Genomic DNA, 26,755 nt, shown 5'->3' with positions numbered 1-26,755 from the left:
ACCCGTGTCTAGGTGTGTTCACTCGTGTCTAGGTGTGTTCACTCGTGTCTAGGTGTGTTCACCCGTGTCTAGGTGTGTTCACCCGTGTCTTGGTGTGTTCACCCGTGTCTAGGTGTGTTCACTCGTGTCTAGATGTGTTCACTCGCGTCTAGGTGTGTTCACTCGTGTCTAGGTGTGTTCGCCCGTGTCTAGGTCTGTTCACTCGTGTCTAGGTGTGTTCACCCGTGTCTAGGTGTGATCAACCGTGTCTAGCAGTGCTCAGCCATGTCTAGGTGTGTTCACCCGTGTCGAGGGGTGATCACGTGTGTTTAGGGGTGTTCACCCGTGTCGAGGGGTGTTCACCCGTGTCTAGGTGTGTTCACCCGTGTCGAGGGGGTGATCACGTGTGTTTAGGGGTGTTCACCCATGTACGAGGTCCGATCGATGAGTGTTTCTCTCACTTGGCGATTGTTTGGACGCGTGGCTGATGATGCTGTTGTAACAATTCGGGGCTCCTTGCTTCAAGTATTTATTTGGTGGAAGGGTGGGGGGTAAGTAGTTGTCCAGTAAATAATAATAATCATAGCGGCGTCTAGTGGCTGGAGGGTCACGCGAATTATATTGTACCACGCATGCAAACCTCAAACCACGCGATTCGCCGTGCTTCCGTACCGTGCGTTTCGTGCGTGTCGTGGTGCGTATCGTGTGTGGGTTTCGTGTGTGCACTGGTGCGTATCGTGCGTATCGTGTGTGCACTGGGGCGTATCGTGTGCGTCGTGTGTGGGTTTCTTGTGTGCACTGGTGCGTCGTGGTGCGTATCGTGTGTGTCGTGTGTATAGTGTGTGCACTGGTGCGTGTCGTGCGTATCGTGTGTGGGTTTCGTGCGGTGTGTCCGCATCGTGCGTCCCGTGGGTATCATGACGCACCGTGCCGTATCGACGACTCGGCGTTGCAAGCCTCGTGCGTGGGCGACGTCCACGTGGAGTGACGATCGAGGTGCGTGGTGGGGGCGGGGAGGGAGCGGTGGCGTAGTGCTCAGCGCTACGCTGAAACGGTCCTGGGCCTCCCCTAGGTCGACACAGCCTCAAATGAGTACCTGGTGCGATTTGTAAACATCGCCACTGGGGAGACAAAGGCGGCCGGTCGTGGTGCTGCCCACCCATCCCCTCGTGTGCCGTCCCGGCCTTCGTAGGGTCTCGCTAACAGGCACTTGCCCCGACAATCTGTTGAGGCTATACGGGGGATCTTTGTCTTTGGGGATGTTGGTGGCGTTGTGATTGTGATGACGTTGCGGTGGAGTCGTTATTGTGGTGGGGATGTTGGTGTGCGTTGTGGTGGTGTTGCGGGTTGGGGTGTGTTGGGATTGTGGTGTGGCTGTGGTGGTGTTGCAGGTGGGGTTGTGTTGGGATTGTGGTGTGCGTTGTGGTGGATTTGCGGGTGGGGGTGTTGGTAACATTGTGGTGGGGTTGTGTTGGGATTGTGGTGTGGTTGTGGTGGGATTGTGGTGTGGTTGTGGTGGTGTTGCGGGTGGGGGTGTTGGTAACGTTGTGGAGGGGTTGTGTTGGGATTGTGGTGTGGTTGTGTTGGGATTGTGGTGTGGTTGTGGTGGTGTTGCGGGTGGGCGTGTTGGTAACGTTGTGGTGGGGTTGTGTTGGGATTGTGGTGTGGGTTGTGGTGGTGTTGCGGGTGGGGGTGTTGGTAACGTTGTGGTGGGGTTGTGTTGGGATCGTGGTGTGGGTTGTGGTGGAGTTGCGGGTGGGGGTGTTGGTAACGTTGTGGTGGGGTTGTGTTGGGATTGTGGTGTGGTTGTGGTGGTGTTGCGGGTGGGGGTGTTGGTAACGTTGTGGTGGGGTTGTGTAGGGATTGTGGTGTGGTTGTGGTGGTGTTGCGGGTGGGGGTGTTGGTAACGTTGTGGTGGGGTTGTGTTGGGATTGTGGTGTGGTTGTGGTGGGATTGTGGTGTGGTTGTGGTGGTGTTGCGGGTGGGGGTGTTGGTAACGTTGTGGTGGCCTCGGCTTGCGGCAGTGGAACTGATGTTGGGTCTACGTCTGGAGTTGCTGCCGTGCGCGCGGGGTCGCCTTGCTCCATCTCTCATCCACTCCGTCTCGTCTGAGCACCCCGCCCCACCCCACCCCACCTCTTTTGAGCAATTTAAACATCGGTAGTTTTTTTTCTTTCCGCAAAGCGTCTTTTGTGTTCACCGTCGGCGAACAGGAGCTGCGTTTTGGCTCGCGAGACATTCTAACTGGAGCAAGGACAATGCTGTCGGCACGAGTGAGGCTCCCTCGCAGTGGCCGCTGGCCCCGGTAGGCGCCCTGCTAAGGCACCGATCCCGTCGTGGGGTCAGAGTGGACGCCCCTGTACGGGTCACCCGCGGTCCGATCCGCCTGCCCGCAAATTCGGGGTGTCAGCCCTGCTCACTCATCGCCTGAACAAACAAAAAAAAATCGCATTTGCAAGGATCCTGGTCTTTATATAAGCTGTATGTGGTCGTGGCCGTGCAAACCCCAGCTGCAGACCGTGCGGTAAATCCATAGAGACACAGAGAGGGAGATGCAACAGAGGCAAAAAAACAGAAAGACAAATATCCCCCCCCCCCCCTGTAAACGTCACAGACTGTTGGGGCAAGTGCTGTTAGCGAACCACCTGTGAAGGCCGGCACGGCACACGAGGGAGTGGGTGGCCAGCACCACGCCCGACCGCCTTTGTTTCCCCAGTGGCGATGTTTACACACCGCACACCAGGTACTCATTTGAGGCTGAGTCGACCTAGGGGAGGCCCAGGACCGATTCAGATAATCGTCACCGGAGTTGACCGTGAGCGGGAATCGAACTCGGGCGGCCGGGTTCGTAGCTGCAGCTTAGCGCTAACCGCTGCACCACCGCTTCCCACACGGACACATAGACAAATGTAGAGACCCATTGCGACCCACAGAGATACACAGAGATCCATAGAGACTCACAAACTCCTCTCACCCTGTAGAACAGGGGTAGAGAGAACACACAAACTCCACTCACTCTCACCCTGTAGAACAGGGGTAGAGAGAACACACAAACTCCACTCACCCTGTAGAACAGGGGTAGAGAGAACACACAAACTCCACTCACTCTGTAGAACAGGGGTAAAGAGAACACACAAACTCCACTCACACTGTAGAACAGGGGTAGAGAGAACACACAAACTCCACTCACTCTGTAGAACAGGGGTAGAGAGAACACACAAACTCCACTCACTCTCACCCTGTAGAACAGGGGTAGAGAGAACACACAAACTCCACTCACTCTGTAGAACAGGGGTAGAGAGAACACACAAACTCCACTCACTCTGTAGAACAGGGGTAGAGAGAACACACAAACTCCACTCACTCTGTAGAAGAGGGGTAGAGAGAACACACAAACTCCACTCACTCTGTAGAACAAGGGTAGAGAGAACACACAAACTCCACTCACACTGTAGAACAAGGGTAGAGAGAACACACAAACTCCACTCACACTGTAGAACAGGGGTAGAGAGAACACACAAACTCCACTCACACTGTAGAACAGGGGTAGAGAGAACACACAACCTCCACTCACTCTGTAGAACAGGGATAGAGAGAACACACAAACTCCACTCACTCTGTAGAACAGGGGTAGAGATAACACACAAACTCCACTCACTCTCACCCTGTAGAACAGGGGTAGAGAGAACACACAAACTCCACTCACTCTGTAGAACAGGGGGAGAGAGAACACACAAACTCCACTCACTCTGTAGAACAGGGGTAGAGAGAACACACAAACTCCACTCACTCTGTAGAACAGGGGTAGAGAGAACACACAAACTCCACTCACTCTGTAGAACAGGGGTAGAGAGAACACACAAACTCCACTCACTCTGTAGAACAGGGGTAGAGAGAACACACAAACTCCACTCACTCTGTAGAACAGGGGGAGAGAGAACACACAAACTCCACTCACTCTGTAGAACAGGGGGAGAGAGAACACACAAACTCCACTCACACTGTAGAACAAGGGTAGAGAGAATACACAAACTCCACTCACTCTGTAGAACAGGGGGAGAGAGAACACACAAACTCCACTCACTCTGTAGAACAAGGATAGAGAGAACACACAAACTCCACTCTGTAGAACAGGGGTAGAGAGAACACACAAACTCCACTCACACTATAGAACAGGGGTAGAGAGAACACACAAACTCCACTCACTCTGTAGAACAGGGGTAGAGAGAACACACAAACTCCACTCACTCTGTAGAACAGGGGTAGAGAGAACACACAAACTCCACTCACACTGTAGAACGGGGGTAGAGAGAACACACAAACTCCACTCACTCTGTAGTACAGGGGTAGAGAGAACACACAAACTCCACTCACACTATAGAACAGGGGTAGAGAGAACACACAAACTCCACTCACTCTGTAGAACAGGGGTAGAGAGAACACACAAACTCCACTCACTCTGTAGAACAGGGGGAGAGAGAACACACAAACTCCACTCATTCTGTAGAACAGGGCTAGAGAGAAGACACAAACTCCACTCACTCTCTAGAACAAGCGTAGAGAGAACACACAAACTCCACTCACTCTGTAGAACAGGGTTAGAGAGAACACACAACCTCCACTCACTCTGTAGAACAGGGATAGAGAGAACACACAAACTCCACTCACTCTGTAGAACCGGGGTAGAGAGAACACACAAACTCCACTCACTCTCACCCTGTAGAACAGGGGTAGAGAGAACACACAAACTCCACTCACTCTGTAGAACAGGGGGAGAGAGAACACACAAACTCCACTCACTCTGTAGAACAGGGGTAGAGGGAACACACAAACTCCACTCACTCTGTAGAACAGGGGTAAAGAGAACACACAAACTCCACTCACTCTGTAGAACAGGGGGAGAGAGAACACACAAACTCCACTCACTCTGTAGAACAGGGGTAGAGAGAACACACAAACTCCACTCACTCTGTAGAACAGGGGGAGAGAGAACACACAAACTCCACTCACTCTGTAGAACAGGGGGAGAGAGAACACACAAACTCCACTCACTCTGTAGAACAGAGGGAGAGAGAACACACAAACTCGACTCACACTGTATAACAAGGGTAGAGAGAACACACAAACTCCACTCACTCTGTAGAACAGGGGGAGAGAGAACACACAAACTCCACTCACTCTGTAGAACAAGGATAGAGAGAACACACAAACTCCACTCTGTAGAACAGGGGTAGAGAGAACACACAAACTCCACTCACTCTGTAGAACAGGGGTAGAGAGAACACACAAACTCCACTCTGTAGAACAGGGATGAAGAGAAAACACAAACTCCACTCACTCTCACCCTGTAGAACAGGGGTAGAGAGAATACACAAACTCCACTCACTCTGTAGAACAGGGGTAGAGAGAACACACAAACTCCACTCACTCTGTAGAACAGGGGTAGAGAGAACACACAAACTCCACTCACTCTGTAGAACAGGGGTAGAGAGAACACACAAACTCCACTCACTCTGTAGAAGAGGGGTAGAGAGAACACACAAACTCCACTCACTCTGTAGAACAGGGGTAGAGAGAACACACAAACTCCACTCACTCTGTAGAACAGGGGTAGAGAGAACACACAAACTCCACTCACACTATAGAACAGGGGTAGAGAGAACACACAAACTCCACTCACTCTGTAGAACAGGGGTAGAGAGAACACACAAACTCCACTCACTCTGTAGAACAGGGGTAGAGAGAACACACAAACTCCATTCACACTGTAGAACGGGGGTAGAGAGAACACACAAACTCCACTCTGTAGAACAGGGGTAGAGAGAACACACAAACTCCACTCACTCTGTAGAACAGGGGGTAGAGAGAACACACAAACTCCACTCACACTGTAGAACAGGGGTAGAGAGAACACACAAACTCCACTCACTCTGTAGAACAGGGGTAGAGAGAACACACAAACTCCACTCACTCTGTAGAACAGGGGTAGAGAGAACACACAAACTCCACTCACACTGTAGAACAGGGGTAGAGAGAACACACAACCTCCACTCACTCTGTAGAACAGGGGTAGAGAGAACACACAAACTCCACTCACACTATAGAACAGGGGTAGAGAGAACACACAAACTCCACTCACTCTGTAGAACAGGGGGAGAGAGAACACACAAACTCCACTCACACTATAGAACAGGGGTAGAGAGAACACACAAACTCCACTCACTCTGTAGAACAGGGGTAGAGAGAACACACAAACTCCACTCACTCTGTAGAACAGGGGTAGAGAGAACACACAAACTCCACTCACACTGTAGAACGCGGGAAGAGAGAACACACAAACTCCACTCATTCTGTAGAACAGGGGTAGAGAGAACACACAAACTCCACTCACTCTGTAGAACAGGGGGTAGAGAGAACACACAAACTCCACTCACACTGTAGAACAGGGGTAGAGAGAACACACAAACTCCACTCACTCTGTAGAACAGGGCTAGAGAGAAGACACAAACTCCACTCACACTATAGAACAGGGGTATAGAGAACACACAAACTCCACTCACTCTGTAGAACAGGGGTAGAGAGAACACACAAACTCCACTCACTCTGTAGAACAGGGGTAGAGAGAACACACAAACTCCACTCACACTGTAGAACGCGGGTAGAGAGAACACACAAACTCCACTCATTCTGTAGAACAGGGGTAGAGAGAACACACAAACTCCACTCACTCTGTAGAACAGGGGTAGAGAGAAGACACAAACCCCACTCACTCTGTAGAACAGGGGGAGAGAGAACCCACAAACACCACAAAGAGTGCCCCCCTAGTCGGGAGTCGAACCCAGGGCCCTTCTCGCCACGAGGCTGGAGCGCCTCCACTGCGCCCATCAGGGCAAGCGGTTGGAAGGCCTCGTTAATTTTTTTGCGTCGTATTTTCATTTTTTTGATTTTCCCATCCACACCGCGTCGTTCCTATAACCGTGCCCTCCTCTAAGTGCCATCGCAGCGCTCCAACGCAGCGCTCCAACGCAGGCGCGCATGCAGCGAGCGGTGCATCACCCTGTGTGCCGGTGAAGGCTCCCACAGGGGAGCGAGGGGGTTTGGGGACGTTGCGTAACCGTCCCATCGCCACCGCTCGTTCGCCGTGCACGGCAGCCCTCACCTGCCGTGCGTGCCCCGCTCAGGGGTGCTTCGGTGCATGCCAATCAAACGCTTAATGTTTTCATTCTCGGAGCTGGAAATCAGCCAATGCTATAAAGCAGCAGCAGCATCAACAACAAGAAGAGCACCGTCGAACGAGCTTTGGTTTTTTTGTCTGTGTGTCATAGGCAGGGAGGGCTGCCGCACGGTCCGAAAGTTGTGAGTTCAAGTCCCGGTGCCAGGGAGGACTCGGCCCAGCGTGGAGAAGCTCCCGGCGGTTGTTCTAAGGAAAGACTCGCCCCTGCCATACAAATGTGGAATTTCCTTCGAACAGGCTTAGGACCGTAAGCAGGACATGAGCGATGCTCCATACTCAATTGAACGAGGAATAACTGGTGACTTTTGACATCGGTGACCGGGCTGAGACGACCATCACTTGGCTACACTTGTTTATTCACAACTCAGTCCATGCAAGTCTACGAGCCTCTGCGTCAATGTGCGGGTCTCTATGTACCTTCTGTGGATCTCTGCGGGTCTCCGTGCGAGAGTCTATGGTTTGACCAGGGCTGAGACGACCCTCGCTTGAAGTCCCCGGTTTTTAATCGCAGGCAGCGGTGACAACCTGAATTCAAACCCCAGGCCCTCGAGGTGGCGGCTGCTCATTGTCTCCGACCTCTGGGGTACCGCCCAGCCACCTGTAGGGGAAGTTCCATGTCTCGGGTGATCCCCGGGGGGCGTGCAGCGACGTTGCGTTTTGAGATTTGCGGATCCCGTCTCTCCGTCCCGCCGCTGGGAGAGAATCCATCACGGCGACGCCAAAATCTTCCTTTGCCGTGGTCCGCGCGTCATCTCGCGTTCAAAAGGCCGCCCGCCCCACCTCGGTGGCGACGATCATTCCCAATGTCAGCAGCAGCCACTTTGGAAGTTTGCGGCTGCTGTTGTTGTTGTTACGGAACGGGCGATGCTCAAACCGCTGCGTTTTGGCGAACCCTGAGGCGGAAAGCTCTGAAAGGGCGCAGAACTTTTGCGTTTTTATTTTGATATTTTATTTTGATATTTTGATATTGGTTTGGTGGCGGCCCGAGCGGCCCCGGGGGAGTCGGGAGGAGCCGAGGCCTGGGTTCGAATCCAGCCGCGGTGAACCGGGCTCCTCAGCCGCAGCGGAGTTGGTGGCCTCAGCCCCGTCACCGACGACCACGACGACGACGACGATGATCAGAACACGCGAGTCGGCTCTGCAGCGTTCCTCAAGACCACCGCTTGACCTTCATCGTGAGAATATACACGAGACGACGTTCTGGGCAACGGCCCTTTGCGTCTCATGTTCGTAGCACGTGCTCTGTGAAGGAGGGCCATTGCCTGAAACGTCGCCAATTATCGATTTATTTTTTTCTTCCCGATTAAGGCCACCGAGTCTTATTGACGAACGCGTCGAGTTTCGTGAATTGTGCGCCACTGCAAACTCCGATGAGCACGTGTGGCGACGTACGGCGCGAAAGAAGTTCAACGTGCATCCGTAGAACCCGGCAGCAGCGTCGTCGCCAAGTGAATGTGTGTATCAACCACAAAAGGTGCCACTCGCCGCCAAGCGGCGGTGACGCCACCACGGCGCTCGTGCCAGGCTGTGTGCACGCTAGGGTCGCCGCATTCCGTTTGGTGCCCAATTTGACCGAACGTCGTCTATCTCCCCCCTCCCCTCTCTCGCCGGGAAGGAAATATCATCGCCGCTGCCAATGTGATGAACGTTTCTCCCGAGCTGGGCGTGTGGGCCAACGATGCCGCGTGGCGTGTGAAGTGGAATGAAACAAAATAGGAGGGTTGTGGGGTGGGGGGGGTGCGTGAGTGGTGGTCTCGGAAGTAGCCCCGCGGTGTCTCCTTCCGCGTGCCGTTCTCGACCACGACACGGGCCGGGGCGCTGCTCGCTGCGAGGGGGCTTCAAAAAGAGCGCGGCGGATTTTGTGGTGAGGAGGAGGAGGAGGGAGGGGAGGGGTTGGGGTGGAGAGGGGGGAGGGGATGAATAGGGGATGAATAGGGGAATTGGAGTAGGAATATCCGGAGAATGAAGAGGAATGGGATGGAGGGGGACCAGGCGATGACACAGAAACCCAGTTCGTCACTCGCACGTGTCACACGTGTCACACGTGTCACTTGACACGTGTGACACGTGTCACTCGCACGTGTCACTCGCACGTGTCACTTGGCACGTGTCACTTGGCACGTGCCACTTGGCACGTGTCACTTGGCACGTGCCAAGTGACACGTGTCACTCGCACGTATTACCTCGCACGTATCACCTGGCACGTGTCACTCGCACGTATCACTCGGCACGTGTCACTCGCACGTGTCACTTGACACGTGTCACTCGCACGTGTCACTTGACACGTGTCACTCGCATGTATCACTCGCACGTGTCACTTGACACGTATCACTTGGCACGTATCACCTGGCACGTGTCACTCCCACGTATCACCTGGCGCATGTCACTCGCACGTACCACTTGGCACGTATCACTCGGCACGTGTCACTCGAGCGAGAAGGGGGCCGCTGCCTCCCCCCTGCGCTCCACTGGGAGGAATTAAAATACCAGGGCAGGAGCTGCCTCAGGCTCGCCACACCGCCCCGACACGCGTACCGTGCGGACGCGTACCTTGTACACACATACCTGGGCTCTGCGTTGGTTTGGGCTCTCCAACCCGGCAGGCCGATCGCTTCACCGTTGCGAATCCTTGCTCGGTGCTTTGATCGTCACGACCGAGAGCGCCGTTACGACACCCGAGCGAGGTCCCGGCGGCGGCGGCGGCGGCGGCGGCGCTGTCAACGTTCATCAGAATCGGAATGTTTATTCTTACTGCAGGAGGAATCCGATGAGCTATGAAGCTCTCCTTTCTTTCGCAGACGTCCAGTAGGGGCACGGGGTCGGAAAGTTACAACAACAAAAAGTGCAACAAAAAGAACACGACAGGAGGGCAGAGTATAGGGAAAGTAAACAAATCACCTAAACAAATCTACAAATACAACTTGCTGTTTTTATCTTACCAGGCTGAAGCCCACTAAGGTATTAACGTATTTCTCAGGAGCGACCTGGCCACAAATGATTGCTCGGCAAAGTGGCTTGTCACGTGGAAGTTTATAGCAGCCAAATCCTCCCAATAGCCTCGCCGCGTGTCACTCGATGTGCGGTGGCCGTGGCCGCACCGCCCAGGGACTCCGGCACCCCGACTCGGACTCGAACCTCTCGCAGCCGAGTCGCGCTCCCACACAGCCCTCCCTCCCCCCCCCCAAGCTGAGAGACCCCCACAATGTCCACCCACCCCTTGACATCAGCCTAACGGGGTCCGTGGTAGAGGTGATTGTGGTGGAGGTGGTGTGGTTGTGGTGGAGGTGGTGGTGTGGTTATGGTGGAGGTGTGGTTATGGTGGAGGTGGTGGCGTGGTTATGGTGGAGGTGGTGGTGTGGTTGTGGTAGAGGTGGTGGTGTGGTTGTGGTGGAGGTGGTGGTGTGGTTGTGGTGGAGGTGGTGGTGTGGTTGTAGTGGAGGTGGTGGTGTGGTTGTGGTGGTGGTTGTGGTGGAGGTGGTGGTTGTGGTGGAGGTGGTGGTGGTGGTGATGTGGTTGTGGTGATGTGGTGGAGGTGGTGGTGTGGTTGTGGTGGAGGTGGTGGTGTGGTTGTGGTGGAGGTGGTGGTGTGGTTGTGGTGGAGGTGGTGGTGTGGTTGTGGTGGAGGTGGTGGTGTGGTTGTGGTGGAGGTGGTGGTGTGGTTATACCCTGGCAACCCCCCCCATCCCCCTCTTGTAGGGTCGATCCAGAATGTGGAGGCTTGCGGCACAGCCCAGGATGCATCTGTGTTTTCGTGTCCTGTGTGTGTGTGAACTTCTTTCGCACCGTACGTAGCCAACCGTGCTCATCGGGGGTGCGTGTCATTGGTCAGGAGGAGGTCAGGCCGGGGCGGTGGGCCCCGGGGGTCACGGTTGTGACCGCGGGGCTGCACGCAGGGGTCAGAGTTAGGGTCAAGGGTCGTGGGCGGTGGTGGAGGGAGTGACCGCGCATGTTTGCACACAGACAGAAGAAGAGACCCCCACCTCCACCATCCATGATCCCCCATCCCTCCTCATCTCCCACCGCCCCCATTCCAGGCAGACGCTCCCCCCCCCACCGCCCACACCGCCCCCACCGCCCCCACCTCGTGATATTTCAATACCGGCGCGGGAAGAGTAATTATTCACGGCGCGTGGGAGAGGGAACAACTCCGCGCCTGCATTGTGCCGGGCCTTCACGGCCTCACAGAGGGAGCCCAGCAGAGGGGGGTGTGAGGGTCGCACCCCCCTCCTCCTCCTCCTCGTCGTCGTCGTCCAGATAAAGACATTGTTGTGTCTGGTGTCTGCCCAGTGAAGCTCGCCATGCCGCCGCTTTCATTGGCGATGCTTCATCAAGACGGAGATCACGGGCGGTGGGCGGTGGGCGGTGGGGGAGACCTTTCCCGGGCGGAGTGGTAACGCGCGGTGCCGCTCTAACGCCCCCGTTCTAACGCCCCGCCAAAACAACCCACTATAACGCCTGTTCTAACACACACTCTAATTCCTGCTCTAACACCCACTATAACGCCCCGTTCTAACATCCACTATAACGCCTGCTCTAACACCCACTATAACGCCCCGTTCCCACACCACGCTCTAACGCCTGCTCTAACACACACTATAACGCCACGTTCCCACACCTCGCTCTAACGCTCCGTTCCCACGCTCTAACGCCCCGTCCCCACACCCCGCTCTAACGCCCCGTCCCCACACCTCGCTCTAACGCCCCGTTCCCACACCTCGCTCTAACGCCCCGTCCCCACACCTCGCTCTAACGCCCCGTTCCCACACCTCGCTCTAACGCCACGTTCCCACACCTCGCTCTAACGCCCCGTCCCCACATCTCGCTCTAACGCCACGTTCCCACACCTCGCTCTAACGCTCTGTTCTCTAACGCCCGTTCCGTGCGACGACGCGTGGACGTGAATCCGAGTCCGAGTTGAACAAGGGGGGGGGGGGGGGGGTAGGGGGCAAGGCGGTGACCAATGCCTCGAGTCGTCGTTGGGACCATGGCCGTGACTGTTGCACTGCCCGTGGGGTGCCTCTTGAGGCCCTCCTTCGTGTCCTCGTTGGGATTGGCGAATTACCCAACTCTTGTTGGTTCGATCTTGACTTGAAGCTTTCGTGACTGCAGGGATTCACATTCTTTGGGTCTTTCGGTTAAGTCACGTAGGTAGGTTCAAAAATAATTTTAAAAAATCAACGAAAGACTTTCTTTTTGTTTAGTTACCGAAATAATATCTTGTTGGTTCCTCGAAGTCGTTTCAAATGAGAAGGGGGGGGGGGAGGAAGAGGGGGGGCGCCCTGCATCCGCAGTGCCGCCCCCCTTGTCACTTTGGACGTCGCAGGCGCAGTCGAGCGGGTGGCTGAGCGAGTTGCTGATGGGTTGGTGAGAGAGTGAGGTGGGTAACCGGGTGGCTGAGCGAGTTGCTGATGGGTTGGTGAGAGAGTGAGGTGGGTGGGTGGCCGAGTGAGGTGGGTAACCGAGTGGCTGAGCGAGTTGCTGATGGGTGGGTGAGAGAGTGAGGTGGGTTGGTGAGAGAGTGAGGTGGGTGGGTGGGTGGCCGAGTGAGGTGGGTAACCGGGTGGCTGAGCGAGTAGCTGATGGGTTGGTGAGAGAGTGAGGTGGGTGGGTGAGAGAGTGAGGTGGCCGAGTGAGGTGGGTAACCGAGTGGCTAAGTGAGTGGCCACTACTTGTGGTTATCGATTGGCCAGTGGTTTTGATTATCGATTGGCCAGTGATTTTGATTATCGATTGGCCAGTGATTTTGAGTATTGATGGGCCAGTGGTTTTGATTATCGATTGGCCAGTGGTTTTGAGTATTGATTGGCCAGTAATTTTGAGTATTGATGGGCCAGTGGTTTTGATTATTGATTGGACAGGGGGTTTGATTATTTATTGGCCAGTGGTTTTGATTATTTATTGGCCAGTGGTTTTAATTATTGATTGGCCAGTAATTTTGAGTATTGATTGGCCAGTGGTTTTGATTATTGATTGGCCAGTGGGTTTAATTATTGATGGGCCAGCGGTTTTAATTATTGATTGGTCAGTGGTTTTGAGTATTGATTGGTCAGTGGTTTTGATTATTGATTGGCCAGTGGGTTTAATTATTGATTGGTCAGTGGGTTTAATTATTAATTGGTCAGTGGGTTTGATTATCGATTGGCCAGTGGTTGTGATTATCGATTGGCCAGTGGTTTTGAGTATTGATTGGCCAGTGGTTTTGAGTATTCTCCAGCCAGTGGTTTTGAGTATTGGTTGGCCAGTGGTTTTGAGTATTGATTGGCCAGTGGTTTTGAGTATTCTACGGGTTTGAGTTTGTGTATCGTGAAGCGACCTCGGATGCTCTACGCGCAGGGCACGGAGCACCAAGTCAAACTGCGTCGCGGTGATTTTAATTATCTTGTCATTTGCGCATCGAGGTGAGAGCCCCCAGAGCTATCGTCATGGCCGCCTGCTTTTCCAGTGAAGCCAAGATGATGATGATGATATCCACAATAGAGGTGGTTTTTTTGGGGTAAGATCGCAATAAAACAAATATAGATGTTGTCTTAAAGCTTTTGTGACTGCAGGGATTCATATTCCATTTCGGGTTTTAATTGATTGATCACGTTTAAGGTGGCTTTCAGACCGCATCCATTATTTTTCGTCTCCCCCCTCCTCTTTTCCGAACATAGATGGACTCGTCCATCTGAGCAAACTGTAAAATCGCTCTCCGTGGTGCTAACGTTAAAAATAACCGCCATTTTTTTCAAATTTTCTTGCTGTGGTATTCACACCTGATGATGATTGCTTGTGTTGCAGTCGAAACGTCGTGAGAATTTTATTGTTTTATATTTTTATTATTTTATTGTTTCCCTTCTACGTGACTTTACCGAAAGAATCAAGAATATAGATGTTCTAGATTTGAAGCTTTCGTGACTGCAAGGATTCATACTCTATTTTTTCTTTTTCGGTAAAGTCATGTAGGTAAAATAAAATAAAACAATTAAATCACGACGTTTCGGAGGCAACACAAGCTTCCGTCTTCAGGTGGAACAGTCACAGTAAGATCGCTGCACTTGGCAGCAGCCAAGTGCAGCGATTGTGTGACGGTCAAAGAGATATTTTTCATGATTTAATTGTTTTATTTTGTTTTAGCTACATGACTTTACCGAAAGAATCAAGAATATAGATGTCATTAAACACGCTGCCACCCGGCACAGCCAATTAGCAAGGTTTGTCTCGTAACCAAAACGTGTTCGATTCGTTACCGGTTCGGCACACCGGTGCTGTTGGAGAGTAAACCCGCAGCATTTGCAATTGGAGTCCGACGTTTCGCCGGTGGTGACAACAAGCATCATCAGGCGGCAGCCAGCTTGGGTGCCAACAATTGGCGAAGCTCTGCGGACCCTCCACATTTCGGATGTTCTCGGCCAATTAATGTCTGGACACGTGGTGGGAAACCGAAGCACCCAGACAAAAAGCGCACGCGTGAAAAGGAGCAACGTTCTATCCCATGCAGATGGAACAGATGGAACAGTGGACGACTTTCTGTGCGTCCAGGGCGAGCCAGGGTACGGCTCCTCCTCGGCGCCCGTGCGAGGGGAAGTTTTCCAAACATCTGCGTGCAGTGATCCGCCAACCCCCTCGCTGCAGCCTCCATCGTGCCGGGTTACAGGCAGTCACGTGCAGCAGCAGCAGCAGCAGCGTAGCCGCCACCACCACCGCCGCAACCGCGTGGATATGACGAGACGTTTGCTAAGATTTCATCGTAAGGTGCAAAGCAGCTGCTGCAGTGGTATTGTGCAGAATTGGCGAACGTGGCGAGGTAAAAAAATAAATGTTGTGAAGTAGCCCAGCTCGTTGCGTGACGGTCAAAGAGATCTTTTTAATTTCGAAATTTGGAATTTTGTCAATTTGAGTGCCGAAGCTATTTTAAGGCGATGGTTTTTTTTTTCCTTGTGCAGCCATTGATGACCGGGCTGAGTGTCGTCTACTCACCATAGAATCCTTCCTTCGTCGGAGCGACAGGGAAAATTAAATCCCTGTTATTATTTTAATTCACCTGTCATTCGTTTAATTGAATCACGTGTAAACTGAGCGCTGCGCTTAAAGTAAAGACAAGTTGTAAATTGTTTTTTTTGCTACAAACTTGAAATTAAAAATCAATTTGGCCTCTGTAAGCCTCTGCGGGTTGTACTGTACTGGTGTGCGTGCTGTTCGCCTCGGCGTCCAAAGTTCACGCGCACACCGCGGGCTGAGAGATTCTTCTTGCCGCGTTTCGTTGCACTGCTGACGAAGCCCCCCGGCACGCGGGGGGAAACGTCGGACGTCGTCGAGAACGATGCCCGGGGAAGAGGAGGAGGAGTGTGATTGGTGTTGTTGTAATGAGCACCACTCGCGGCTGCTGCTGCTGCTGTAAGTTGTGGCTTCGTGATAAGAGCGGGGACTTTACTCCGCCGCTCCGCTGATGCAACCGCATGCAACGAACACCACCAACCCCGTGGAGGGCACCCTCACTCCCCTCACTCCCCTCAATCTCTCTAACTCCCCTCACTCTCTCAATCCCCTCACTCCCCTCACTCCCGTCACTCTCTCTCACTCTCTCTCGCTCCCCTCACTCTCTCTCACTCTCTCTCGCTCCCCTCACTCCCGTCACTCCCCTCACTATCTCTCACCCTCTCACTCCCCTCAATCCCCTCACTCCCCTCACTCTCTCGCTCCCCTCACTCTCTCTCACTCTCTCTCGCTCCCCTCACTCTCTCTCACTCTCTCTCGCTCCCCTCACTCCCGTCACTCCCCTCACTCTCTCTCACCCTCTCACTCCCCTCAATCCCCTCACTCCCCTCACTCTCTCGTTCCCCTCAATCTCTCTCACTCTCTCTCACTCCCCTCACTCCCCTCAATCTCTCGTTCCCCTCAATCTCTCTCACTCTCTCTCACTCCCCTCACTCTCTCTCACTCCCCTCACTCTCTCTCTCACTCTCTCTCGCTCCCCTCACTCTCTCTCACTCTCTCGCACCACTCATTCCCTCACTCCCCTCACTCTCTCTCGCTCCCCTCACTCTCTCTCACTCTATCTCACTCCCCTCAATATCTCTCACTCCCCTCACTCCCCTCATTCCCTCACTCCCCTCATTCCCTCACTCCCCTCCCTCCCCTCATTCCCCTCGCTCTCTCTCACTCTCTCTCACTCCCCTCACTCTCTCTCGCTGCCCTCACTCTCTCTCGCTCCCCTCACTCCCCTCACTCTTTCTCACTCTCTCTCACTCCCCTCACTCTCTCTCGCTCCCCTCACTCTCTCACTCTCTCACTCTCTCTCTCGCTCCCCTCAATCTCTCTCGCTCCCCTCAATCTCTCTCGCTCCCCTCAATCTCTCTCGCTCCCCTCACTCCCCTCACTCCCCTCACTCTCTCTCGCTCCCCTCACTTCCGTCACTCTCTCGCACCACTCATTCCCTCACTCCCCTCACTCCCCTCCCTCCCCTCACTCCCCTCGCTCTCTCACTCCCCGCGCTCCCCTCGCTCTCTTCGTTCCCTCGCTGCTCTCGTTCCGTCATTGTCGGAACGAGGGCGACGAGTCGCTCGGCTCAACTCTGTTCTGTTTTGTTTTTATTTCAATGCCAACTGAGATCAACTGAGCAGTCGCGTCGCAACAGGTGACCCAGGCTGGAGAATGGTGCGAGGGAGCATTGAGCGTGAGGGAGCGTGAGGGAGCGTTGTGCGTGAGGGAGCGTGAGGGAGCGTTGAGCGTGAGGGAGCGTTGTGCGTGAGGGAGCATGAGGGAGCGTGAGGGAGCGTGAGGGAGCGGTGAGCGTGAGGGAGCGTGAGGGAGCGGTGAGCGTGAGGGAGCGTTGAGCGTGAGGGAGCGGTGAGCGTGAGGGAGCGGTGAGCGTGAGGCAGCGTGAGGGAGCGGTGAGCGTGAGGGAGCGTGAGGGAGCGGTGAGCGTGAGGGAGCGTTGTGCATGAGGGAGCGGTGAGCAGTGCGAGCGTGAGGGAGCGTGAGGGAGCATTGTGCATGAGAGAGCGTGAGGGAGCGTTGTGCGTGAGGGAGCGTTGAGCGTGAGGGAGCGTGAGGAAGCGTTGTGCGTGAGGGAGCGTGAGGGAGCGTTGTGCGTGAGGGAGCGTGAGGGACGTGAGGGAGCGGTGAGCGTGAGGGAGCGTGAGGGAGCGGTGAGCGTGAGGGAGCGTGAGGGAGCGGTGAGCGTGAGGGAGCGTGAGGGAGCGGTGAGCGTGAGGGAGCGGTGAGCGTGAGGGAGCGTGAGGGAGCGGTGAGCGTGAGGGAGCGTGAGGGAGCGGTGAACGTGAGGGAGCGTGAGGGAGCGTTGTGCATGAGGGAGCGTTGTGCATGAGGGAGCGGTGAGCAGTGCGAGCGTGAGGGAGCGTGAGGGAGCGTTGTGCGTGAGGAGCGTTGCGAGCGTGAGGGAGCGTCAAGCGCGTGGAAGGAGCGGCTCGTGCGGCAGCGGCGGCGGCGGCGCCGTCGTTCACAAAGGATCCGCGGGTCGCCTCTGCCCTTTGTCAACGCTGGCGAGGTCCCTGCCGAGACCCCGACCCTTCCCTTGTGACGGTCGCCCGGGTGGGACGGGCGACATCAAAGTCTCGCGTCGTCAAGCAGCGGGCACGGCGTTGACGTTGATCATTTTCTGCCGTAGCTGAGACTTAACATTTTTAAGTGCGCCTTGGGTGCTTTCGGTAGCCCAGGTCTCCGGTGTATGTGCGTTGAACCTCTTTCGCACTGTACGTAGCCAACCGACGTAGTCGTAGGTGCGAGGGGAGGACAACAAACTAAATGGGAAAAAATAAGTTTTGAGAAATAAGAGCGTTCGTGACGGGCGCAGAAGCGCACCTGAACGGGCGCGATGCGGTGACCGCCGCCTTTGTTCGATGGCGAGCCACAAGCCGCCGCTAGCGAGGATGGCCGCAGTTCGAGCGATGATGGTCGGCAACGCTTTGTGTGCTTCATTCGTGGCAAGCAACTCAAAATAATTTATTCGTTCGGCAACCGGAAGCCAATACAGCTCGGCGAGCAGCGGACGGACGCGGTCGGATCTTGTTACAAACTCGTCCGAAGGCGCGGCGATCGGCATCGTGCTCAAGTCGAGACGCACCATTCTAGATTTGAAGTTTTCGTGGCTGCAAGGGTCCGTACTCTTCGGTTTTTTTCGGTAAAGTCACGTAGGTGACAAAATGAAATGTAAATAAATAAAAATTATTTTATTTACTTATTTTTTTTTCACCTGCGTGACTTTGCAGAAAGAACCCAACGGGTTTCGAGACGTAGGTAAAAATAAAACAACAAAAATCACGACGTTTCGGCCACAACACAAGTGGCCTTCATCAGGTGAAGGGACCGGACTGTCCAGAGGACACTCCAACGCTGTACTCTGGACAGTCCGGTCCCTTCACCTGATGAGAAGGCCACTTGTGTTGTGGTCGAAACGTCGTGATTGTTGTTGTTTTATTTTTTACCTACGTGACTTTACCGAATAGAACGAAAGAGTATGGATCCTTGCAGTCACGAAAGCTTCAAATCTAGAATTTAGTTTCGAGACGCGTCGTGCCGCTGGAGACGCGGTCCCCCCCGTGCGCAGCGCCCCGGCGGGGCGGAGCGGGCGACCGTGGCCGAGCGAGAGCCTGGGGACGGAGAGGTGCGCGTGGTGGTTACAACTTGAACTATTCCGGCAATTTTTTTGTATTTTATTTCCCAGGTGAGGCGGCCCATGCCGAGCTACGTAGCTCTTTGTCAGACCCGACCTGGCCGCCGCAAATGATAGCTCGACAAAACCGGCTTATGGCGGCGCGGAGTTTTACCGCGGCCAAAACGCTGCTGTAAATGTCCACGTTTAGAATCTACGTCGTGAACGCGTAGGTGTTGATTGTAAATGTGGAGCGGGAAATAACCGGAGGACCCGGAGAAAAATCCACGCCACCACAGGGGAGAGAGAGAGAGACACGGAAACTCCCAACATAAAGCAGGCATCGTCGGGGTCGGAATCGCCTATTGCGTATTTGGAGTTTGCGTGTTGGCCACAGGGCCACGTTCATTTTGTGTGTCGAGGTGAGAACTCGGCACTCGCACCCATTGCAAGCGTGACTGACCTGGGTGTCCCAGGTGACAAAATCAAAACAAAGTAAACATTTTTTCATGACAATTAGATTGTGGTAGACTCACGTGGAGACACGGAGGCTCACATAGAGAACCACAAGCTCACATAGAGACTCGCATATTCACGTAGACTCACACAGGGAGCCATGGACTCGCATAGAGAGCCGTACTATACAATACAATGTGGTTACGTTCCTGGTACGAGGTAACACAGGGGTGTAAATGGTACATTTTAATAAGAATGACGACGATAAATAAATCATAGATTGTAAAGAACGAAGTGGTTTTTTTTGTGTATGTATGTTGAACTTATTTTGCGCCCTACGTAGCCAACCGTGCTCATCTTGACGACGATGGACGAGGTGGTGGTGGTGATGATGGCGAGGAATTCGGGAGATGGAGTGAGAAAGGAAAGTGCAAGAGGCGCTCTCCCTCTCTCGGCGGACGCTTGGGAGGCAGGATTAAGGGCAATAAAGTCAAAATGCACAATAGCCAGTTGAGAAGAGCTGCAAGGTTGGTACCTAATTCGCAGGCAGCCGAGGTGGCGTGCCTAATCACCCCACACGGTTTCGGATTTAAAATTCTGCGCGCAACTCCTCGGTGTCGGTGGCCTAGCGCCACGGTGTACACTGGAGTCTGCCGGGTCGCGAATAGGGAACGGTGGCTAGGAGATGTTAACTACCTCGCCTTGTACGCAGGAGGTCGTGGGTTCGATACCGACCATGACGACGCCTGTTGAATATTTCGGGTTTTGCGCATCTCTCTCTCTCTCCCCGTGGTCGTGTGGATTTTTCTCCGGCTCCTCCGGTTTTTTCCCTCCACATTTACAATCAACGTCACGCCTTTAGAGTGTTTAAACTGCTGCTATTACATTTCCACGTGATTATGAGCCACTTGGTTTGAGTTTTCATTTGTGGCCTGGTCGCTTCGGGAAAAGAGCTACATCGCTCGGTGGGGCCTTACCTGGGTATTTATATATTATTATTTTTTTCCCCCATCTGGTACCTCGCGAATGTGCGAACCTTGCGATTCCAGAGCTCATGAATAGCGAGGGTTTACCGCAGCGCTGCGACGCGCGACTTAGCAGCCTCAGGTCCGTCGTGCTCCCTCCACCGTGACGAGCAACGCCCGCCGCTCGGCTGTGAACCGACTTGCTGACCACAGCGACCGAAGCCGCCAGACAGAGGAGATGAAAACTCGTAAATCCCACGACCGTGATCGGAGTTACTCGTCGTCGTGAGTGACGCAACGGCACGCGGCCGGCGAGGCCGCCCCAACGGCCGTGCTTCGGCCGTTCCGCAAAGTGCCGCGCCGGTCAACCACGCGCGCCAGAGTTCGATTCCCGGGCCCGCGGCTGACGTCAGGGGGCCGGTGACGTCTGTGCCGGTCGTATATCCCCCCCCCCACCACCCCCGACCCTCATTTTTATCATCAACTCGCACTCAACCGGCGTGGTGAAGTATGGTCAATCGATTTAACACGTGCGCTTTCGCGACCAGTATTATTCACAATAAAGGTTTTTTGTGTTAGATCGCGTTATTTATGAATGTCTCGCAACCCTCCGCCACCGACACGGCCAATCAAATTGGGTTAAATGATGACGTCACCCTGCTGCTGCTCTATTTAAGACCGGGGGCAGGTGGAGGGCTTCACTATTCTGGCAAATCGCCCGATGATGCTGGGGATGTAATTACCAGCGAAACGTCTTACTCAAAAATTGTAAATGTTGTGGATTCACTCTTCAACACACCAGGTGTGCTAAAGTAGTGAACTATCTTGTCTTTTGTCAACGTGACACTTTTCTTTTCACTGATTGGCCGTGTCGGGTGGTGAAGGGTTGCGACACATCAATAACGCGATCTAACCCAAAACCTTTATTATGAATGGTCAATCGACCCCCGCCACCCGTGCTTCGGCACCGTGATGCCCATGAGGTCGAGGCAGATCTGGAAACTTCTCTAGGCGGGCGGGGAGGGGGTGGGGTGTGCAGGGGGGAGGGGGAGTCCCACAATATAAATATTTTTAAATAGAGCCCTAAGTGAATAATAATACAAAATAATTGCTCGCTATATTTTAATTAGTAAACATCGGTGAAACAATACCAATTGTTGCCGTCTTGAAGGGAGGGGGTCAATCGCCCCCAAGGTCACCCCCCCCCCAGCCCAGCCCTGGACCCACGACTCTCGTGCGCTCCTGGAGTTGGGCGGTCGGAGCGAGAGCTCTTCGCGGGGGGGGGGGGTAGGGGGCTTCGCGTGGCGGGGGGGGTAGGAGGCTTCGCGTGGGGGGGGGAGGGGCTTCGCGTGGGGGGGCCACGCTCGTAGTCGACGTGCTGAGCTGCCTGGCGCGGGCGCTGGTTGTTGTTGAATTGAAGGGGGACCCCGGGGGGGGGGGGGGGTGGGGGCTCACTACGACCCCCACCGCCTATGGCTGCACCGCCACTTCGGCCACGGACGGCCCTCCGAGCCGTGTGAGTGGCCGTGATGATGGCGATGATAGTGATGATGGTGACGATAGTGATGATAGCGATTGTATAGTGATGATGGTGATGTTGGTAATGATCGTGATGATGGCGATGATGTAGTGATGATGGTGATGATAGCGATTGTATAGTGATGATGGTAATGATAGTAATGATGTAGTGATGATGATGGTGTAGTGATAATGGCGATGATAGTGATGATGGTGATGGTGTAGTGATGATGGTAATGATGTAGTGATGATAGCAATTGTATAGTGATGATGGCAATGATGGTAATGATAGCAATGATGTAGTGATGATGATGGTGTAGTGATGATGGGGATTATGCTGCTGACGATGCTGACACTAGTCGTGATGCTGAAAGCGCTGATTCCCAATTGTGTGTCCGTCTCTATGGGATAGAATGTTTCCCCCTCGCATGCGTGGGTTTCCTCCGGGTTCTCTGGTTTCCTCCCAATTGGGCGGTAACACCTGCATGTGTAGAGGACTGCAGAGCTTGGGGAATTGTTGGTGGAGCCGCGTGGCTGCTGCTGCTGCTGCCTTCCCACTCCTTGTTTGTGGTTCCTCCTCCTGACGCTACCGACTCGTCCTCCCGCTCTCTGTACGGGAGCGATGAGCGGATACTTACGTAGTACGTATGTTGGACTTCTTTCGCGCTAATCGAAGGACAGCAGGCGAAACGCAACGGCGACAACAACAATCATTTCTCAAGTTTTCAACCGAATACCGTGCGGCGGGCGCGACAGCGGTGATGACGCGTTACAGGTTGACATTGTTGTTGTTGTTGACGTTGTTGTTGCTCTTGACGTTGTTGTTGTTGACGTTGTTGTTGTTATTGTTATCACGACGATTCTTGTGATTATGGCATATTGATGATGATGATGCTACCGATGCCAACGACAACCACCGACCCCACCTCACCCCCCACCCGCCACCCGCCAGGCTGCAGATGGTCCGCAAGGAGAAGTCTCGTGATGCGGCTCGCTCACGGCGCGGCAAGGAGAACTTCGAGTTCTACGAGCTGGCCAAGCTGCTGCCGCTGCCCGGCGCCATCACGAGCCAACTCGACAAGGCCTCCATCGTGCGCCTCACCATCAGCTACCTGAAGATCCGCAACTTCGCGGCCCACGGCGACCCGCCCTGGAACCTCCGCAGCGAGGGGCCGCCGCCCAACACCTCGGTCAAAGGTGGGAGTCGGGGCGAGGCCCCTTCCTGGTCACCGCGTAGCGGCGCGGCCGCCCCTGCTCGCGTTCGTTCGTCCACGCGTCCGTTTGTGCGTCCGTCCGTCCGTCCGCCCGCCCGCCTTGCATCTCTCCCGTGACCGGACACAGCGCCGGGTGCACCAATGCAGATGGGGTGGAGGGCGGGAGGCTGGATCGACCGCTGAACTGCATGGCCCGTTTCTCCCAGCTCACGATCCTCTCCTAAAATTCCGTCGTTTATCACGGCACAGCGGTTACGAAGCACAGCGCCTCGTTGCTGCCTGCGCTGTGCTTTGTTCCCTTGCTCGATCGCTCCCAAGCGTTCAAAATCCACTCGCCGCGAGCTTCACGGGCCGTCCCGTCGTCGTTGTCGAGAAGGCCGAGCGAAAGCGAATCGCGTTGCCTAATCCCTCGCCGCCCGCTCTGACCGCCCGACGTCAACGGCTCGGAACCGGCTCGTTGGTTGCGGGATTCTCGGCGATGGCGCGCCACGGTTCGCCGCTTGCCCCCCGCCGCCCCCCCCCCACCCACGTGTTACGCACACGCGCAAAAACATAGGCCCGAGGGCGACAACAACAACAACAACGACGACGGTTAGCCATCGTCATTCCGTCGTCACCTGTCGCGCGCGCTCCAGCAAACGCGGCGCGTCATGCCAACGTGCCGATCGGCTCCGCACCACGGTGTGAGCTGACCGCTTCGAGGAACTGTCACCCCGATTCCCCCTCTCTCTCTCTCTCTCGTCATCTTGTTGACGTCCCCACAGGGGTGCGGGAATATCCAGTCTAAACACGCGGCAGAGAGAGTGGCGGAGCGGAGAGGTCACGAGTTCAAATCCCGGTGTTGGGTCAAGGGTTGTCCCCCCATCCCCCCATCCCATCATCCTTTCTCTGGGAGTTGATCAAACGGGAGATGAATCAACTGTGGTTGCGGTAAGGATAGACTCGCCCCCGCCATATGAATGCGGAATTTTCTGCGGGGCTCCAGACAGGAGCCGGTCAGCGATGCCTCGACGCTCGTTTAAGACGCAGGAACTTGAGAGAGAAAGAAACTCCCCCCCCCTTCCCCCGCAAGTCTCCGAGACCGCGAACCTCATCCTCCTCCCGGCCGGCCCCACTCTCTCTCTCTCTGTCGTGCATGCAGCCACAGCACCCACCAGCTCGCCCGCTCGCGTGTTATCAGCGGTAATTATTCTCCGGCGCTAAAACGCCCGCACGGAATCTGACGGAGCGTTATTAAGTTTAAGACACCGGCGGTCGCTGCGGGGAGTGGAGGGGGGCGGGGGGGGGGCGGGGGGAGGAGTCTCAGACTTGTTCGAGCAGCGGACTCCCTCTGGCAGTTGCCTGCGTTAATATTCCCGGCGTGACGAGGATTGATGTAGTGCCTGGGATTAATAATGAAGTGCGCCGTGGGGAGAGAGATATATTTCTCACGGTGACACGCGGGACCTTCGGGCTACGCACCGAGGCCGGCGAGAGGTGGGAGTGGTGGTGGTGCTGGTGGTGGCGGCGGCGTGAATGATGTGCCGAGACAAGGTGCTGCCCCGCGCACGTTGTTATATAATCAGAAATCACCCGTGTAGAGGAGTGACTCGCTCGCTCACTCACTCACCCACTCACCCACTCACCCACTTACTCACTCACCCACCCACTCACCCACTTACTCGCTCAATCACCCACTCACTGACGCACTGACTCGCTCACTCACCCACTCGCTCACCCGTCCACTAACACGCCTACTCACTCGCCCACCCACTCACCCACTTACTCGCTCAATCACTCACTCACCCACCCATTCACTCACTGACCCACTCACCCACTCAAGCAGCCACCCACCCACCCACTCACGGACCCACTGACTCGCCCACTCACCCACTCACCACACTGCTGGTCACAAGACGTCTGTCTGCTGCTTCCCGCGTGCACTGCTGCTCCGCTGTGGAATTCTCTCCTCCTCCCACCACCACCACCACTGCCATCGTCGCAACCGCGCTCAATTTAACGCACGTGTCAACTCTCACCTATTACAACCTCAATCGTGCTGCTCACCGCGGGCCGCTTGGCATCCTGGTTCTCTGGGCCCTGCGCTCGGCAACGAGCGAAAGAGGATGGGTCGCCTGGGACCGCCCGCACGGGGAGGGGGGCGGTGGCGGCCAAGGCCCGGCACTCTAAACGAAACAGTTTTTTTTTTATTTTACCGGGTAAGGCCCAATGAGCTATGTAGCTCTTTTTCAGAAGCAACTGGGCCACAAATGAAAGGTCAACGAAGTGGCTTATCATCACGTGGACATTTATAGCAGCAGCCAAATACTCTGAACGCGTGGCGCTGATTCTAAATGTGGAGGGGAAAAACTGGAGCATCCGGAGAAAAAATCCACGGGACCACGGGGAGAGAGACACGAAAACTACAAATATACAGCAGCAGCAGCAGGCGTCAGGGTCGGGATCGAACCCACGACCTCCTGCACACCAAGCGAGGGAGTTAACATCTCCTAGCCACGGGGGCGCCACTCTCGCTCTCCCCGTGTTTGTAGCACAGCGTGGCGGTGATAAAACGCTCGACCCAGACACTCGGGTCGGGTCTTTCGATGTTGGACGTTGGCAGATGAGAAACACCCCGGGGTGGAGTTCCACCGACGGGGACTGCGTTGGGCAGCGCTGTCAAATGACATCGTCGTCGTCGTTCATGCTGACCTCATTAAACGGCCGACGTTCCATGCAATGTCTCTTTGGCAGGACTGTGCTCACGATGACGGTAGTGAGCGTGCGCGTACATGCCCCTGCGTGTTGCGCGCGTGCCTGTGCTACACACACGCACGCGCTTATACCTCCACGCGGCTTTAAATAAGCGCCTGGTGCGGTGTATCGACGCTGGGGAGACAAAGGCGGCCGGTCACGGTGTCGACCACCCACCTTCTCGTGAGCCGTTGCCGGCCTTTCATCATAAGCGCGGCTCGCTAGCAGGGCCTTGCCCCGGCCAGTCTGTTAAGGCCACCACGTGGGACCTGTGACAATGTGTGTCCGTGTGTTTGTGTGTGTCTGTGTGTTTGCGTGTGTCCGTGTGTGTTCGTGTGTTTGCGTGTGTTCGTGTGTGTCTGTGTGTTTGCGTGTGTCCGTGTGTGTTTGCGTGTGTCCGTGTGTTTGCGTGTGTCCATGTGTGTCCGTGTGTTTGCGTGTGTTTGCGTGTGTCCATGTGTGTCCGTGTGTTTGCGTGTGTCTTTGTGTTTGCGTGTGTTTGCGTGTGTCCGTGTGTTGGCGTGTGTCCATGTGTGTTTGCGTGTGTTCGTGTGTGTCTGTGTGTTTGCGTGTGTCCGTGTGTGTCCGTGTGTTTGCGTGTGTCCGTGTGTTTGCGTGTGCCCGTGTGTGTCCGTGTGTTTGCGTGTGTCTTTGTGTTTGCGTGTGTCCGTGTGTATCCGTGTGTTTGCGTGTGTCCGTGTGTGTCCGTGTGTTTGCGTGTGTCCGTGTGTTTGCGTGTGTCCGTGTGTTTGCGTGTGTCCGTGTGTGTCCGTGTGTTTGCGTGTGTCCGTGTGTGTCCGTGTGTTTGCGTGTGTCCGTGTGTGTCCGTGTGTCCGCGTGTGTCCGTGTGTGTCCGTGTGTTTGCGTGTGTCCGTGTGTGTCCGTGTGTTTGCGTGTGTCCGTGTGTGTCCGTGTGTTTGCGTGCGCGTGCAGCGATCGGCGTTCAGCGGCGTAGGAGCCCCAGCGCGCTGGCGCAGGAGGTGTTTGAGCAGCACCTGGGGAGCCACGTCCTGCAGGTGAGACGTGGGGGCGGGGGGGTTCTGGCACCAGGGTCCGCGCCAGG

The 26,755-nt window shown here is 55.0% G+C and overlaps 1 protein-coding gene across 3 annotated transcripts in view; it reads left to right on the top strand.

The window, feature by feature from the left end:
- LOC116947698 (neuronal PAS domain-containing protein 3-like) overlaps window positions 1–26,755 on the top strand; it is an 85,262-nt gene that overhangs the window by 17,048 nt on the left and 41,459 nt on the right. For all 3 annotated transcript variants that reach the window (XM_076071021.1, XM_032963711.2, XM_076071022.1), the window contains 2 exons: window positions 22,698–22,942; window positions 26,626–26,708. In XM_076071021.1, coding sequence (XP_075927136.1) covers window positions 22,698–22,942; window positions 26,626–26,708 — 328 coding nt within the window. The remainder of the gene's footprint in view (window positions 1–22,697; window positions 22,943–26,625; window positions 26,709–26,755) is intronic.

The sequence above is a fragment of the Petromyzon marinus genome, chromosome 31, assembly GCF_048934315.1.
Source record: "Petromyzon marinus isolate PM22_M1 ecotype Great Lakes invasive population chromosome 31, UKy_Petmar_22M1.pri1.0, whole genome shotgun sequence".
In the NCBI taxonomy this organism is placed as follows: Eukaryota; Metazoa; Chordata; class Hyperoartia; order Petromyzontiformes; family Petromyzontidae; genus Petromyzon; species Petromyzon marinus.
This window is presented reverse-complemented; position numbering and strand designations above follow the sequence as displayed.